General features: G+C 36.5%; 1 protein-coding gene across 4 annotated transcripts in view; it reads right to left on the bottom strand.

Annotated features, from left to right (window-relative positions):
• CDK17 (cyclin dependent kinase 17) overlaps positions 1–15,686 on the bottom strand; it is a 95,043-nt gene that overhangs the window by 51,017 nt on the left and 28,340 nt on the right. For 2 of the 4 annotated variants that reach the window (XM_075057855.1, XM_075057856.1), the window contains exons 2-3: positions 4,687–4,835; positions 87–125 (exon numbers count right to left, since the gene is read on the bottom strand). In XM_075057855.1, coding sequence (XP_074913956.1) covers positions 87–125; positions 4,687–4,804 — 157 coding nt within the window. In that variant the 5' untranslated portion in view covers positions 4,805–4,835. The remainder of the gene's footprint in view (positions 1–86; positions 126–4,686; positions 4,836–15,686) is intronic. The other 2 variants (XM_075057857.1, XM_075057859.1) reach the window with 1 other exon arrangement.

The raw sequence follows: 15,686 nt of genomic DNA, 5'->3' as shown, positions 1-15,686 counted from the left end.
TGCAATGTGTCAATTTTTATAAACATTCATTCCTCTTATCAGAGTATTAACTAGTCATTAAGGCCTTAAACCTAAAAAACACTTACGCACTTTACTGTAGCTGATCCTTCCATTATTACTCACACCTGTAAAATTACAAAAAAATTATGCAAGTGTTTGTGAGACTGGATCCTATGATCACATCGCTGAGCTAAAACAGACCAAATGAAGATAAATATTATTCTAGAAATTCATGAAGCCATTTCTATGAGAACCTCACTTGTTTTGGTTTAGTATGTATATGTGTATATATCTATATATAAAAATAAAAACTGGCAACATAGAATGGCTTTCCAAGTTACTTAATATATTAATGCAAGAGCTGTGGACATATTTTTGAAGATATCTTGAAATTATTCTTAAAAGCATGCTTGGGGTTTGTGATAATGTCATAATATTAGACAATAAGGCCACATTTTTCGCTTTCATTAGAGAGCATATTCATACGTATTTCAAGTATTTGCATAAATTTTACAGTTAATTGGGCTTTAAATATGCATGATTTGGATGTTACTTCTAGCCAAATTTCATTAGTATGTCAATGGCAAGGAAAAATTTCAGGAGCAAATTTAGTTGTCAACTGCTAGAAATTACCATTTAGTGTTTTTAATATTAATCTGAATACATATATTAAGATAGAACCTAGAATTAAAAAAGCGAGCTGGCACGTTGTTAGTGTGCTTGAACCAAGACAGAATGAAAAAGAAACAACAAATCCAACTAATTGCTTTTCTATGTTAAAACATTAGAGACCACGAAAAGCTTCTGTACTTAGATAAAAGAATAGCCCAAAGTATACTTCATACAGTCCACAGTTCATAAGGCTTCAGATGTATATTAGGCATTTCACTGGTCCCTTTATTTTTATGGTTTATGCATCTGGCGTTATGTTTGGCGATACTTCCTCACCCAGAAGCCAATTATGACGAATATAATTTTTAAGGCAGATTTAATTACATATAGGTTTCTGGTCACTAAATAATTTGATGGTGTTCCAAAAAACCCAAAACCAAAACTGTCTGTTATTCTACATTCAGTGCAATAGCTCTGTGCTACTGCATCGAACAATATGGGTTGATCCCTGCTAATCCCATTTTGCTGCTGATGGATGAGTGCTGCATACTGAGATTGTACTGACATCACGCAATAAAGGAGGCTGTATATGAAATGAGATTGCATACAAAAGGTTAGCTGATTCAGTGGTATCAATGCACTGCAAAGAAATCAAAAGTTATATATCTATTTTTATGTCTGTGAACTACAAACAGGACAATTTGTTCTGCATTAGGAGTACTGTTCTTTAAATCTTCAAATAACCCACTCAAAGCTGGAGCTAGCGACAAGGTGGGTCTCTGGAGAGGAGCAGTGGTTATTTGAAATCAGAGGCAACTGTTCTGGGAGAGGAAACATTTGGCGGGGGCTGAACAAGACAGGTTATTGCAAAAGGGTGACCATGAGGAAAGGTTCCTGGTACTATGTACATGTGATGTACATCTGGAATCACAGCGCTGAACTGGAACTTTCTTATAAAGATTTTACAGGACATGTCTGTGAAAATCAGATAGAGATGAGCATGGATCCTAGGTCAGCACAGATGTGGTTTTCTACAGATGTAGCCTCTACAACCTGTCCAGCCCAGTAATACAGTCATTTTCCAGAAAGTAAAAAAGCTAGCGTGTATAAAATTATATCCTTCAGTGAACCCAGCCATCAGAATGGAATGACAGGAGACGAGATGGGTGATTTGCCAGGAAGAAAAAAATAAAACAAAACAAAGTTGGACAACAACAACGGAATAAAATCCTGCTGTAAAGGCCTTCAGTGTTCAGGGTCTATCCTTGCCTTCTGGTGTGAGAAGAACAGTTGCAATGCCCTTCGACTCTCCTTTCTCAAGTTCATGATGTAATAATGGTTGAAAATAAATCAGGTAAGAACCACTTTCTGAAGACTGGCTGTATCCCTGACTTTGATTCTCTGTAGATCAAGATACTGGCTTGCCTTTGATTTACTAGACTGTGCTTTTTAAGTTCCTTTAAGAACAGATCCAAAGCCTACAAACTGGGCACATCTGTGCTTCTCTGTCCCACAGGGTAAAGGAGCTGTTTATTCTTCTTAAAAGCAAAACTAGGGAGATGGTTACTCCTGCCTTCTGAGATCAGCACCATCGCAGTAAAAGACACACTTTCAAGATCTTAATGCAGCTATCACTTTATAAACTATTCTTCAAGTGACTACACCCTCTCAGGTGGATATTTACAGTTAGTACAGGCTTCTTAGCCTCTGATTTTGTAAGATGTCGAGGCAAACCTTTCTCATTTAAGCACCTGTCTGTAAGAAATTTTTTAAAATAACGTCCATGGAAGGATTTTTTTCCAGGCTATGTTCTCTACCAAACTGTCTTTCACCAAAATAGAGATCGTGTTTCCTGACTGCTTTTTCCAGCAATTGTTGTTGCCCAAACCCCGATTCCTACAGTCTGTGTGAAAAATACTCCTTCCAAAATATCATGATCTGTGGGAAAGTTAAAGCTTCGTTTAGAAAAGCAGGACTAGCTGGTGTAGCAAGCATTTTCCAATTCTACTTTCTAAGAAAAGTAGGGTTGGAAAGGAAAGGAAAAACAAAAGAAAACAAAAATCCACAAAGTAGTAACCTGTTCATCTCTGCAAGATCAAAGATAGGACAGAGACTAATATCTGCATTCTAGAACTAAGAGAAAAAAGGAAGCAAATGTCAGTAAAACTTTTTAAAATTACAGAAGATGATGAGTTAAAGATTATGCATAGTAAAAGTACAATTTATATTTATTATTCTTCCTCCCTTCAAGAGGATCAACAACACTTCAGTGTATCCAAAGATACTCTACTAAGGCATTAACGACATTTTGCAGTTGTAAGCATAGCATGTATTGTATCACACAATATTAGCATATAAGCTTCCTTTTGGCCAATGAAATAACGTGGAAAGCAAAATAAAAGGAGCACTAAAGGCTAAATAATGAATTTGTAATTAGAAACATTTTCTTGAATTGTATTTTTATCACTTTAAATATCTACTGAGAAGTTATGTTTGTCAAAGTTTGATGACAAACATGCAGAAGATATCTAAGTATTGCTGTTTGAGATTAATTCTCAAGATAAATATTACAAACTGCAAATAGATTCATACATGGTTTAAGATGGCATAAGCTCATGCTTCTAGAAACAAGTTATTGTGTCCTCTGTCCCTTGAAGTGGCACCCACAACATGGTCCAGTTTAGAGTAAAATCTTTTTATTCTTCCTGGATCCAGCTTTCAACTGAATCAATTCAGCAACCCAGTTCACTACATTCACTGATGCTGGTGACAATTTTTCATGCTCATTTCCCAGTGTAAAAGTAATATTCTTAGCACTTACTTGCATAATGAGATCAATCTGTCAAGTATATACAGGTCTGAACAAAATATACATCAGTAACAAAGGCTAATACAAGCGAAACCATGTGGGACAACTGCTCAGTGTCTCAGAAAGTACTTAGTAGATGTCAGTGCAAAAATACTACAAATCTTGTTTCAGAGTAGACCTGTTGTATCAACGCATAAGAAGTTGTAATAAACATCATTTTCAAAACTACTGGGCATGGCCCATGATGAAGACAGGACAATAGCAATGAATATACAAGGGATTAAGGGTAAAAATGAAAAACATGAATAGCTTTGTTTTGCCAAAGGTAAATTCAACTTTCAAAAGCTTGGTATGCAACAGATCTTGGACGGGGTTTTAGAAGTCTGCAGGGCAAATTCCACTGTATCTACTTCTGCTCAAGTTTCCCAGCCCTCCCTGTCAGTTTTCAGCGGGAAAATTCAGAATAATTTATTGGTGTGAAAGGGGGTGGGGGGATTCAGATCACTCTATACTTGAGAAAAATCTTAGATGACAGCAGAGCAAGAAATAACACTAATCACCACAGAAGATGAAATATGACTTAAATGCTGCAACCCAGGAAACAAAGCAAAGCAACAAAATCTCTTCCAATCATTATTACTGCAAATTGCATTCAAAAGCGATATCATCATAAATGTGGACTTTACAGCAGCCAGTACGTTTATGGGATCAGCCAAAGACTTGTGTAAGAATATACAGGCAAGCTGGTTACCCTGAGTGTTTCTAGTTGCCTTCACATTGCTGAAGAGAAGTACTATTCAGAGACATGAAGAGGTGACAGAATTCTCAGACTAGTGCACTGCATCACCAATGATAAGGTAAACAGTTTTATTTATAATACTTAAGCAATTACTATCAATCATACTACTGAATAATGATTTTGAGAAAAAACTGAATTTGAAGCCATATGAAGTTGATGTGAGACCCACTAAATTCATACAATAATGGGTTTATTTACTGAAAGAGCATCTATGATCCTTGCTGCACACCACATTAAAATATCAACTCAGGTAGCTTTGGATAATTAGCTGTGTAACAGTTCAATATCAAAGCAAACCAAACCAATATGTAAGAACATATCAACCTGTTAAAAGAATAGGGGTCTTCAAATGTAAGATAAACCAAAAGAAAAGGTTAGTGAGGAAGTCCATGCAATTGTGAAAACTGAAATAAAAACCAACCTGACAAAATCCCTAAATTTTCTGGAAAGAGAAAGGTATGCTTACCGTTATCTTTGCTGCTATTTTCTTCAATTGTCATTTGTTCTGCTAGCTCAGACAGTGATTCATCAATGGTCTGGCTTCCACGCAAGGTTAAGGAAAGTCTCCTCTTAAACTTTTTCATTCTATCAATATTAAGTCTGGCTTAAGGAAGCCTGAAAAAAAAAGATTAAAAAGCAAAAAGTGAGAAAAAATTAGTTCATCAGAAAACAAAATTTAATTACCTCACATAAAAATGCTGGAAGGCTTACAGAAAATTTAGTCAATATGCAAGTTATCCTTAGAACAATATCCTTAAAGCAAGATTCCTCTACTGGACTGAAAAAGAATGTCTTGAGAGGTAGGTGCCCATACATTTTTGCATTTTTTATTTCTGTTAGGGAAAATGAGAATCTTTGTTTTTTAAAAAAACAAAACAAAACAGCTGATTTGATCACTGATTTTACAATCCAATAATAAAACAAACAATCATCTGAAAACTTGATGATATGCGCTCTGTTGCCTCCTCCGCAGCTTCTTTCACCAAACCCGCTGAGGAGGAGGCAGTGGCTGGAACCTTCTTCTCTCTTTCAGCCCGTTTGTTTACGGATGAGAAGTTACTGAACTTCTCTATATTTTGCCCTTTTCACAAAAGGAGGAAGGGAACAACCTAAAAGCCTTAAGCACAAAAGCAATTCTCAAACCCGATCCCACCTAGGGAAATAGATAGCCTGGGCCTGATAACGATGGCTAGAATGGACGTTTCTCTACAGTCAGGCAGTAAGACTGAACTGGGAACAAAGCAGGAGGCACTTTCTCCATGGAAAGCGGGAAGGAAACAAGCAATAATAACAAAGGTCCAGCCTGACAAACATGTTGCCACAAGCCTAAGATGTTAAGTGAACTTTGCAGTGTGCCATATGTTTGCCCTTACATGACAAGAAGCACAATTCTGTCCTTCGTTACTCCGTATGGACAATTCACCCTAGATGTTATTTCACAAGATCTTGTTCATCTGCTCACAGCCTCCAAGAATCACATAGGCAGTATCAAACACAAGCACAGCATACTTTTTAGTCTGAGGTGCTCGTATGTTTTTTTCCTGCATCAGCCTCTTTGCACTCCAAAACGCGTAATTCACATACAAAATTCTAAAAAAATCAATTTTCCCTCAATGTTCTCCTTTAAACAGAGAAATTCAAGAAGTAGTATGCTAAAGATCTACATCATAACAGACTGTGAATATGGTTACTTTTATGTTGACATCTGCCCTTTAAGTATACACATTTCAACTGCATAGCTTACTCTGTACATGCTACATAATAAAAAGGAGAACAAATCCGTGGAACAAGTTGGAAGTGTTTGTTGGTGGTAAAATGCATACATATACTAAACTGTCACAAGACTAGATTGCCCAGGACAGTAAGTAACACATAAGGATGGATAAAAGATGACTTTTGGGATTTGAGTCCCAAAGTCTGAGATGAACAGTACAATCACTGCATCCAAGGGGAAAGAGGTAGATTACAAAACAAGATAACATCTTAGACAACCACAGCTACTATAGGCAGAAATAGTCAGGCACTGGGTACAGATATGTAGGAAATAAAAATATATCTGCTGGAGATACAGTTAATGTAGCAGTTTCAAAACTGCCCTTGTAATGCACTGTTGTATGTGCAATAAAGCCACACCTTAGTATGAATAATTTTGCTCGCTCTCTCTCAAAAGCAGGATATTCTTATTGTTAAGAAACTGCATTCAGAGAACATTCCAAGGAGAACATTTACTCTTCCTGTTCAGGACCTGCTTTAAAGACCTTACTTGAAACTGCTTTATTTCTGCATTTATTTTAACTTTTCCAAAACGATGACCTATGTTTCTCCTAAAAACCTAGGGTTTTTTTTAAAAAAAAAAAAAGGAAGGACACATCCTTTATATGTGGTTTTACTCAATTCTCCTATACTGTTCAATGAAACCTGCATCTTCCTATGTGTATTATTCTCAAAAAGGATATGTGCAATTTTTAGCTATGTAATGCCCTAACGCTACCTGACAGCACAACAATTTCTTTCCAATTTTCCACTTGGGCACTAACTGAAAAAACAGATGCCTTTATATGGAAACAGGCTATTCCTGACTTTTGATCTTGCAAATATTTAAGCCTACACAATTTTTTAATAATAAAAAAAATAAAAATCTGCTGCTGAAGAATATTACATATAAATTAACAGACACATGGATTAGAAAATCCAAGAGACATTCTAAATCTCAAGCTAATATAAAAGCAAGCATTTTGCTAACTACAGTTACAAAATCTCTCCTGTTAAAGGATGGTTTCATGGAGTGCTGAAGCACCATTTTTACTAAGATACTGAATTAAGTTAGGGCTTGATTTTGAAAGAATTTAACAGTAAAAAGGAATCAGGAGTGGGAATCCATGTGTAAGTGAATGCTTCCTTTGATTGAAATGTAATTCAGTCTTTTTAATGGAAAAGATGCTCACTGATATGAAACCAAATTTTCCTCCCTTAAAGCACAAGCATTCTCTTCCTGACTTCTTTATTCACACTTCTGGCCAAAGTTGCAGAACCTGCTAATTCTTGTTAGTTTGAAGTAAGGTCTCAGTGAAGAGAGCTTTGAAAATATGATCTATACAAGCCAAAGCTAGCATTGGTTCTCTAAAGTGACAGCAATTTCACAGAAAACTCAATTTGAATTCAGTTTAACAAAATTAAAGGGAAATTATCTGATACTCATTTTCACCAATTTGTAACAGATACATACTTATTTTCTTCATTTAACAGTAAATCTAATTTAAATCCAAAATGGTGTTACTTGATTAGTAATATACATCTCGTGGCTATGATTAGATGGAGTAAGACTTCTGATGTTCCCCCAAATTCTTACCAATTTTGAGAAGAGCATGCATTATCATTTTTATTTTTGAGCTTTAGACTAGAGCCCAGGGCTTGACTATTCTACTCTGTAAATTTATCTACTCTGAATAAGTTGTACCCAAATCAAATATTTTAGATGTCACGGCAGATAGATGCATACACTTGAATGCAACTAATGCAAATTCTAGCCTTCTGCAGACAGAATGAGGACAAGCAATCTGATACGGTACTATCTGATACAACCCAGAAAAGCTGGCAGAGACATACTTGTTCAATCCTTATACAGATATGAAATGAAGGAAGCAACAACGTATTAACAGAACTGCTGCTTCTTACAAATCATCTCCAGCCCTAACCCTGAAAAGCTGGTATTTTTTTCTTTAAAAGCAACACAAGTTAATCCTTGAAAACTGTGCTAAAATTTACCTTTCATACACATTTTTCTCCTTAAAACCTGTAGAAGTCTTTTCCAACATTCATTAACTCAGTTTGTTTCAATAGTCTTAAACTCCTGCTTTGCTCTCAATGTCATTTAAAAGTGATCTCTGTAACACCGTTCTGAAAACAAACTCCACAGTTTTTAAATCATCCAGGTAAAATCAGATTAGAACAGGTGGGTTCTGGCTCCCTTTATATCAGACCAATCCCTCCCACAACGCCTGTAGTAGAGCACTTCTCATTTAGCACACACAGATGTCCACAACACCCTAGATATACAGCACAGACATTAAAGCATTTTGATTCCAAAGTAATAACTCAACTAGATTCCGCACTCATCTCTTCACCAAAAATCAGAGGCCTTGTAATGCTGAGAGCTAAAATTCTCAAAAACGCCACCACTCCCTTCAAGCTCCCAGACCCTTGGTACCTTTAAAGTGAAAAAAGGAATGCAGAAGATCTTTACACACAATTAACATATGCTGTATGCTTAATCCTTGCAAGTTCAAACAAATTCAGCTAAAATTTTCAAAAGTTATTTAATAGCTTAAATTTTAGCCAGTTTATTTCAGGAGGGTCACAAATAGCAAAAGCTCTCTAAGACTTTGCTGATTCAAAGCCCTCTGAAGTCAATGGGAACCTGTCCTTCAACTTCAATAAGCTTTGGATCAGACTATGTGCTGACTCCTCTGTTTCCAGATGTTATATTGCATTAAGATGCACCTACATAGGGATTAAGCATTTTACAATTACTTTTCCACTTAGATACACACTTAAGTTGCTATTTGACTGTTTTTACAAGCTGCTTTACAGTGCCATAGGTGTTTTCCAAACATCTACGGGCAGTTCTTGCTCTGAAAAACTCATTATCTGAAGACGACCGCTAAAGCGGGAGGAAAGGACAGGAACCGAAACCCTACGTAACAGCAGCACTTGAACAACAGCATGGACACAGCATGGCCCTTAAGGATGGGTTAACAAACTAAAGCCACAGGCATAAGACATGGAAGCAAGCAGATAACAGCACTCCATATGAACTCCTAGGACAGGACGAGGTGCAAAAACACGTGGGACACTCAACCTCGTTTCATAAAATCGCTACAACCAAATGGGTACATTTACACAGCAGTGGACCAAACTGCGTAAAGATAGTTAAAAAAATTGCAAAAAGGTATACTGTGGCAGAGCTTTGAAGAGATCTGAAGATTCTGTCAAGTGACTTACATTTTTTATGATCTAAGATGGAAAATCAAGTAAGCTATTACCGACTGAAAAGTAAAAACAGTCCCCAAAATTAGAAGCAAGAATAACAAGAATCATTACATTCTCTCTCATATGGTCCTCAGCATTACAGTTGTTTGATTCTCAAAATCCATGGTGTCATTCACTGTATCATTCAAATCTGAACAGACAATAATTTAACCTTCCACTAGCATTTTAATTACACCAGTTACAGGTCTGTTAAATATTTTCAAGCACATAATAAACTATGCATCATTCATTTGTCTGGCTACATTAATAATTTTAGATACATCTAACTTAAGAGTAAGTATTTCTGAAGGTGATAATACAAGCTTATGTCAGAAAGAGAAGTCTGGAAACCTTAGAGTATTGCAAAAAATATTAATTAAAAACAGAAACAGGAAACACCTGTCAAGGATATTGTACCCTTAATCTAAAAAGAAAACCAGCTTTCCATGGTGTTTATTTTTATTAAACTGTTTTCAATCTACCAAATTAAGCAAAAAAAAGTGCTATTGATCATATAAGCATGTTGCACATCAAATACAGAGCAAACTATTAATTACAATAATGAGAAATACATGGATAATTTATCTATGATTATAAACCACCAGTTTGAGTACTCATAAAATTCTCATCTAATACAGATGCACTTCCATACAATCACAATTCTACTTGACAAGAATGGATTATAAATATGGCATATTACTCATTACATCTGTTCTTTGTATTTGTCTCAACTCACATTTGTTCACACTGGTGAAAAAAAATTTCTACTGCATTTTTCCACACTCAGGTCTTCAGAAACAACACGACTCTGGCCAACTAGACTGTCTTGTCAGGAACAGAGCTACTCAAAAATTTATTACCTTTTATGCTGCATTAGGTCAAAGAACTAACATTGTACAGATGTAAGTGACATCTGACAAACAAGACCTTTGTTACTGATGAAAGAAAAATAATTGTGAAGTCAAATATCGCAGCCTAGTTTGACCTCCCAGTGAAAAAAGGGCAAAAGGACCCTCACAGCCTTTTCCTTATGAATAAAACAATATTCAATACAGAATTAAACTTTTGAGGCGAAGCCCCTTTTTACATATTTATAGAATCACAGCCAAACAATTACTGAAAACTGGAGGTAGAAAGGTATTCACGAAGGTTAACTTCTTATCTGAGGCTAGTTTTCCTAGTTAATATAGGCAAAGAGGCTCCTCCCAAAGTGAGTAAGAGCATCTATATTCAGCTCCTGATCTAGATCATCAACTGGAAGAACCTCTGTGAACAAATATATGGAAAATAGCCTGTCCTAATTTAATTGAGACTGTTAATACTTTTCCTTATCTTCACCTCCCTCCCCCATCCCTTTGCCTTTAAAAAGTAATGAAGGACAGAAATCAAAAGAAAGTTTTTTTTTAAAAATAATCCTTTAAGTTGAAAAATATGTTGATCATTACTACAGGCATATTTAACTATACTACTGGTACAGAATTTAAAAGAAAGAAAAATCCCTAATCTGCCAAAACAGTCAGATCTTGCAGTCCTTTTTTCATACCCTGTGCTTATCTTCTTTCTCTTGGACTCAAGTTTCACTTAGGTAATGACAGCAAGTTTACATTCTTTAAAATGTACACACGTATTCTCCCCCATATATATACAAGCAATATCAAATAGCAACATCAATAGAGACATTCTATTTGATAGATAGAATCATAGATCTATTTGATACATCTCCCTAAATTAGATAGATTGTACTGATGAATAGATCCACCTTAATTATCAAAGGTTTTGTTCTCTCAACAGCCAAGTGAAAAAACACAGTGTGAGTCTGGTTAAATTGGCTGACATTTAAGCCAACAAAGCGAATGAGCTGAGTAGCAAAGCTTCTTGCATTTGCTGTCAGACCTATAAACTGAAAGTCTTTTTTTCTCTTGAAGGGGAAGGCAAAAACCAGAAGGTTACATTAATGCAGCATATATACTTCCAAAGAGCCACAGAACTTTCCATCTCAAAAGATACGATAAGCACTGGAAACCAAACCCAATGTCTGTAATTTTACTAGCTTTGATTAATAAGCATAAAGCCTTAATATAGTTTTCAGAAGGAAAAAAACCCTTATAAAAATACCCAAGCTTGCTGCTCCCTAATACCAAGATTATTTTAGTGACAGATTTACAACGTTGCAGTCATCACTTCTGGGACCATCTTCCTCATTCTTGCAAACGAGCCAGTCTTTGGAAGAAAACTGAGTGGAAAACCTCTTTTAGGCTCAAGAAAACAATGTTAGTTCTAAGACTGAAAAGTATCTGCAATCTTTTGAAAGCCTGAGCAATTCTCTCAATAAAAGGTATGGACTTTCAAAAACTAAAGGCTTGCCTTCCCCCCCCCCCCCCCCCCCGATTCAGGCACCAACTCAAAGAATCTTATACTGAAGAACCTTCTCTCACCCTCCAGTAGCTCTCAGCCTAGCATCACCTGTCCTATAACCATCTGAACTTCCATGACCAGAGTCTTCAACCATTGCTTCTTGTTGTGCTCACAAAAAAATTACATTTACAGCCCAAGATCTGAGGCAATGAAAAGGTTTTAACTTACTTCAATATTCTTGAATCAAGCACTAAGAGACACAATAAATACACCATAGCAATATAAACTAAGATAAAAACTAAAGACACTCCTGATTTGGATAAACAAAGATCAGTGGTACAAGTTTCTAAACAAAATAAAAAAAGATTTTGGCCTTTTTCTCTTAAAACAGAAATTAATTATACTGAGGAAGCTGCTGAAGAACCTTATCATGGCCTGCCTAGAAATTAACCACCAAGTGAGAGCTGTAACAGAGTTCATCCCAAGAAAAAAGCTTTGTAATTATTAAAACTGCAGACAAAATGAAGACCATCATAAAAAATTAATTTTCTATGGTTAATTGGTACAATTGCTGTAGATTTACAGCTCACAACTTTTCCTCCACATGTCAAATTTTTGGGTTCATTACTTGTTGAACCTCAATACACATTCTGTATAGTGTGAACACAAAAACCCCCACCAAACAACTCAGAAAGGTCTTACGTTAAAACCTATAAGGCAAAAGTAAAACCAAACCTTTCCATAATTATTGTATGTATACGTATCTGTGCATATGTGTAATATCAAAGACTCAGGAACAGTTTAAAAACAGACAGCTTTGGATGCATTCCTCTTACACTTCTATGTGCATGCAGAAGACAAAAAAAAAGGCAAGAGAAACAAAGCTGTTTCACAGTAATTGAGGGTTTTGTTTTGTTGGGTTTTTTTGGAAGCAAGCATAACATAGCAACACAGGGAGAATTTTCAATTGGCAAATAAAAGCCACCGTAAGCAGCATGGTCTAGATCACGCTCTACAGTACTGACAACATACATGCATATTTTTCCCATGAATACCAAGGCACATTTAAGATCTGATGCACTAAAGGCATTATATTGAGACACAAAACAAGACATTAAGAAAAAACTGCTATGATAAAACAGACTCTTTGGAGACTTACTTAATGCATAAGATTTAACAGTGTCCTCTGTTTTCTGTATTTTTCTAGAGATTTCTGACAATAATAAGCTGTGGTACTATTACTATTTCTGAAACAATAGAGAGGTGGAATACCTTGGTTACAACTAAAAACGTAACTACTGACTGAAACAACAGCCTAAACAAGTTTCTCAGAGTCAGGCTGAGTACTTGTAATACTCCTACTGAGATATTTTAAAGACAATTCCAAAGGGGCAGTAAACAAACTTGTTCTTGTAATGAAGAATCTTTGAACTATGGTTCAAAAATTTGTTTGAATTAATGAATGTCTTTCACCTAAACTTATAAATTACTCTGATTTGGTATTTTTTAAAAACTCACAAATTATTGTCTTTTCTTCCCTTCTCCAATCCTCTAACTGGGTACAACTTCAGAGATTCCTCAGTAACAGAAAACCTCTGAACAATGAGTCAATTACCATTTTTTCTGCTGTATTAATTTTTACACAGCAGTCAAGATGTCCCAGCATGGGACCAATTTGTTCTGTTACAAATGTTGCTACATCCATCTGAAGTGTTCATGCTGCCATTTAATGGTCAACTGGATATGCACACATGGATCATTTCCGTATCCATTGCCAAGGATACTAAACACATAAGAAAGACACTATTCCTAATGCAAATGATTATCTAGCTGACAACCTGGGAAAGAAAGAATAGTTTTGACATATGTTTGCCAAGTGGCTTTACAAATAGTTATGTTGGCAACAAAAAGGTGGTGGCAACATGCCCTACAAGGCAGAGAAGAAAGCAAGAGCCTGCTTAAGCCAATTTAATACCTCCACATAAGTAGAACACTGATCACTAGTGCACATCAAATGCAAGGGAAGACTGTCCTCACTGGGAGCAGTGTAATATAACTGTTGTGTACCAGAAAAGTAGCCTGAAAAACTGCGGAGTTTTGCCTTAAGCTTGTTTAGCCTAGCTATTCAAAAACAGAGATCTGAAATAAATGCAATCTGTGAACAAAATAAAGGACAACAGCAAATGCTGTTAAGGCAAGATGACACAGGAAAACAAGAACCAGTGGATCTGAAATAAAGTAAAAGCATTCAGCGCTAGTGCCTTTATCCTCTGCAATAGGTTCAGGCCATTATGATTCCCCCTGCACAACAGGCACATGCGGATTCTTCTTTTTCTGTCTCTATGCTTCTCCTGCAGCAACATCCCACTCCCCAATTAAGTTGTCCTGCCAAGCCTCACAAAAGGTATTTTTCAGGGTACTTCCAAGGAGCGGGGGAGGGCAGGAACAAAAAAAAGGTACATCTTCATTTAAACATACAAAATAAGGCAATTGCCATGCATCAAGCTGTCACAACTGTCACTGTTGGCTCAAAACCAAGAACCCTACATGGAGACTAACAGATTTGGAGACTGAAGATCATTCTATATCACTGGATGTTCCTTTTCTTTGCCTCAGCAGATAATTCTCCCCTGCTTGTCTTTTACACACAATCTTATATATTGCTCTTCCTCCAGGTAACTGAGGCTGCCCAAGGGTTCCCAAATTCTGAAACTAAGCAGAACTAAATTACAAATACATAATTTGGGTGAGACTGGTTAATCAGTTTGAGAGGCCACCTCCCTCCCAGACTAAGCAAACAATCTAGCACATCAAAGGACACTACTCAAACTTTACATTACCTTCCCCTAGTGTAACCAATTCTCTACTTGAAGGTATCCAAGCAAGTTTACTGGACCTTGGACAGAGACCAGTGGAAAATTAAGAAACAACAACAAAAAAGGTTATACAGAATTGAGACAGTGACAAGATGTGAGCTAGATTCAGTGAAGAGGAGAAAAATGGCAACCAGTAAAAGTGGAAAAATAAGTATCTGTAAGTAAAGGACAGATTAGTAAGGCAGCATTAGTACACAGGAAACCTGGGAAAGTAACAACTATTAGTGTCAGTCAATAACATTAAACCAGACATGAATAATTAGCAAACAAAACCTGAAAGTCAAGTGGTCTCCAGAATTTTTTTTAACAGAATTGAAAAAGGTAAAATAACTGTGACTAATACCAGGCAAGCAACACCAATACTGTCAACAAAAGCAGGTGCGCACACACATGGCAAAGCGGAATTTCTCTAGGATCCTGTAAGCTACAGCTTAAAGGCAGAGTAAGGACAACTGGGTATTTTATTATGAAATCTCTGTAAAGCAGCAGCAAACGGATCACACAATACGTACAGAGCACTGTTCCCAAATACGTATTGGTACTGGGCAGACCCATTTGCTCTCTTTTGTTTCTCTGGCAGAATAAAGAAGTCAAATTTTATGTTTGTCTTCAACATAATTTCTTCTGAATTACAAACACTATCATTCTTCTGCTGTTAGAGCCCAACGCTTATGCAGTCTCATCCTGCCAAGGGCTAACAGTGGGCCAATCCCTTCCACAGCAAACTAATTCCCATTCTGGATCTTAATCATGTTGCAGAGGCTGATATTGCTACTGCTGTCAGTGACCTGGATAAATCTGCCAAACCGTAAGATTTGTCTCACAAACAGACAGTGTTTTATGAAAAGGTGAATTTAAATCACTGACTCTACAGAGACTCAACATTCCCTACAGAATCTTCAGCAACATTTAGTACTATAGTCTGATACAGATCTGTACTGAAAATAAGTTTTTCACTTAGAAGTACTGAAGCAGTTTTGCTGTAAAAGTCCAGGGGAGAAAAAAAGAGCCCTAACTGTTATTATTATGTCAACAGATGAGATAACCCTCAAAACAGTCCAGTACCATGAGAACTGTAGAATGGGTTGAGTTGGAAGGGACCTTTAAAGGTCAACCAGTCCACGCTCCCTGCAACAAGCAGGGACATCTTCTACTAGATCAGGTTGCTCAACTGTCCAACCTGACCTTGAATGGTTCCAGGGATGGG

Source organism: Buteo buteo, chromosome 26 (assembly GCF_964188355.1).
Source record: "Buteo buteo chromosome 26, bButBut1.hap1.1, whole genome shotgun sequence".
In the NCBI taxonomy this organism is placed as follows: Eukaryota; Metazoa; Chordata; class Aves; order Accipitriformes; family Accipitridae; genus Buteo; species Buteo buteo.
Note: the sequence above shows the minus strand (reverse complement) of the source record. Positions and strands in the feature narration are given on the sequence as shown.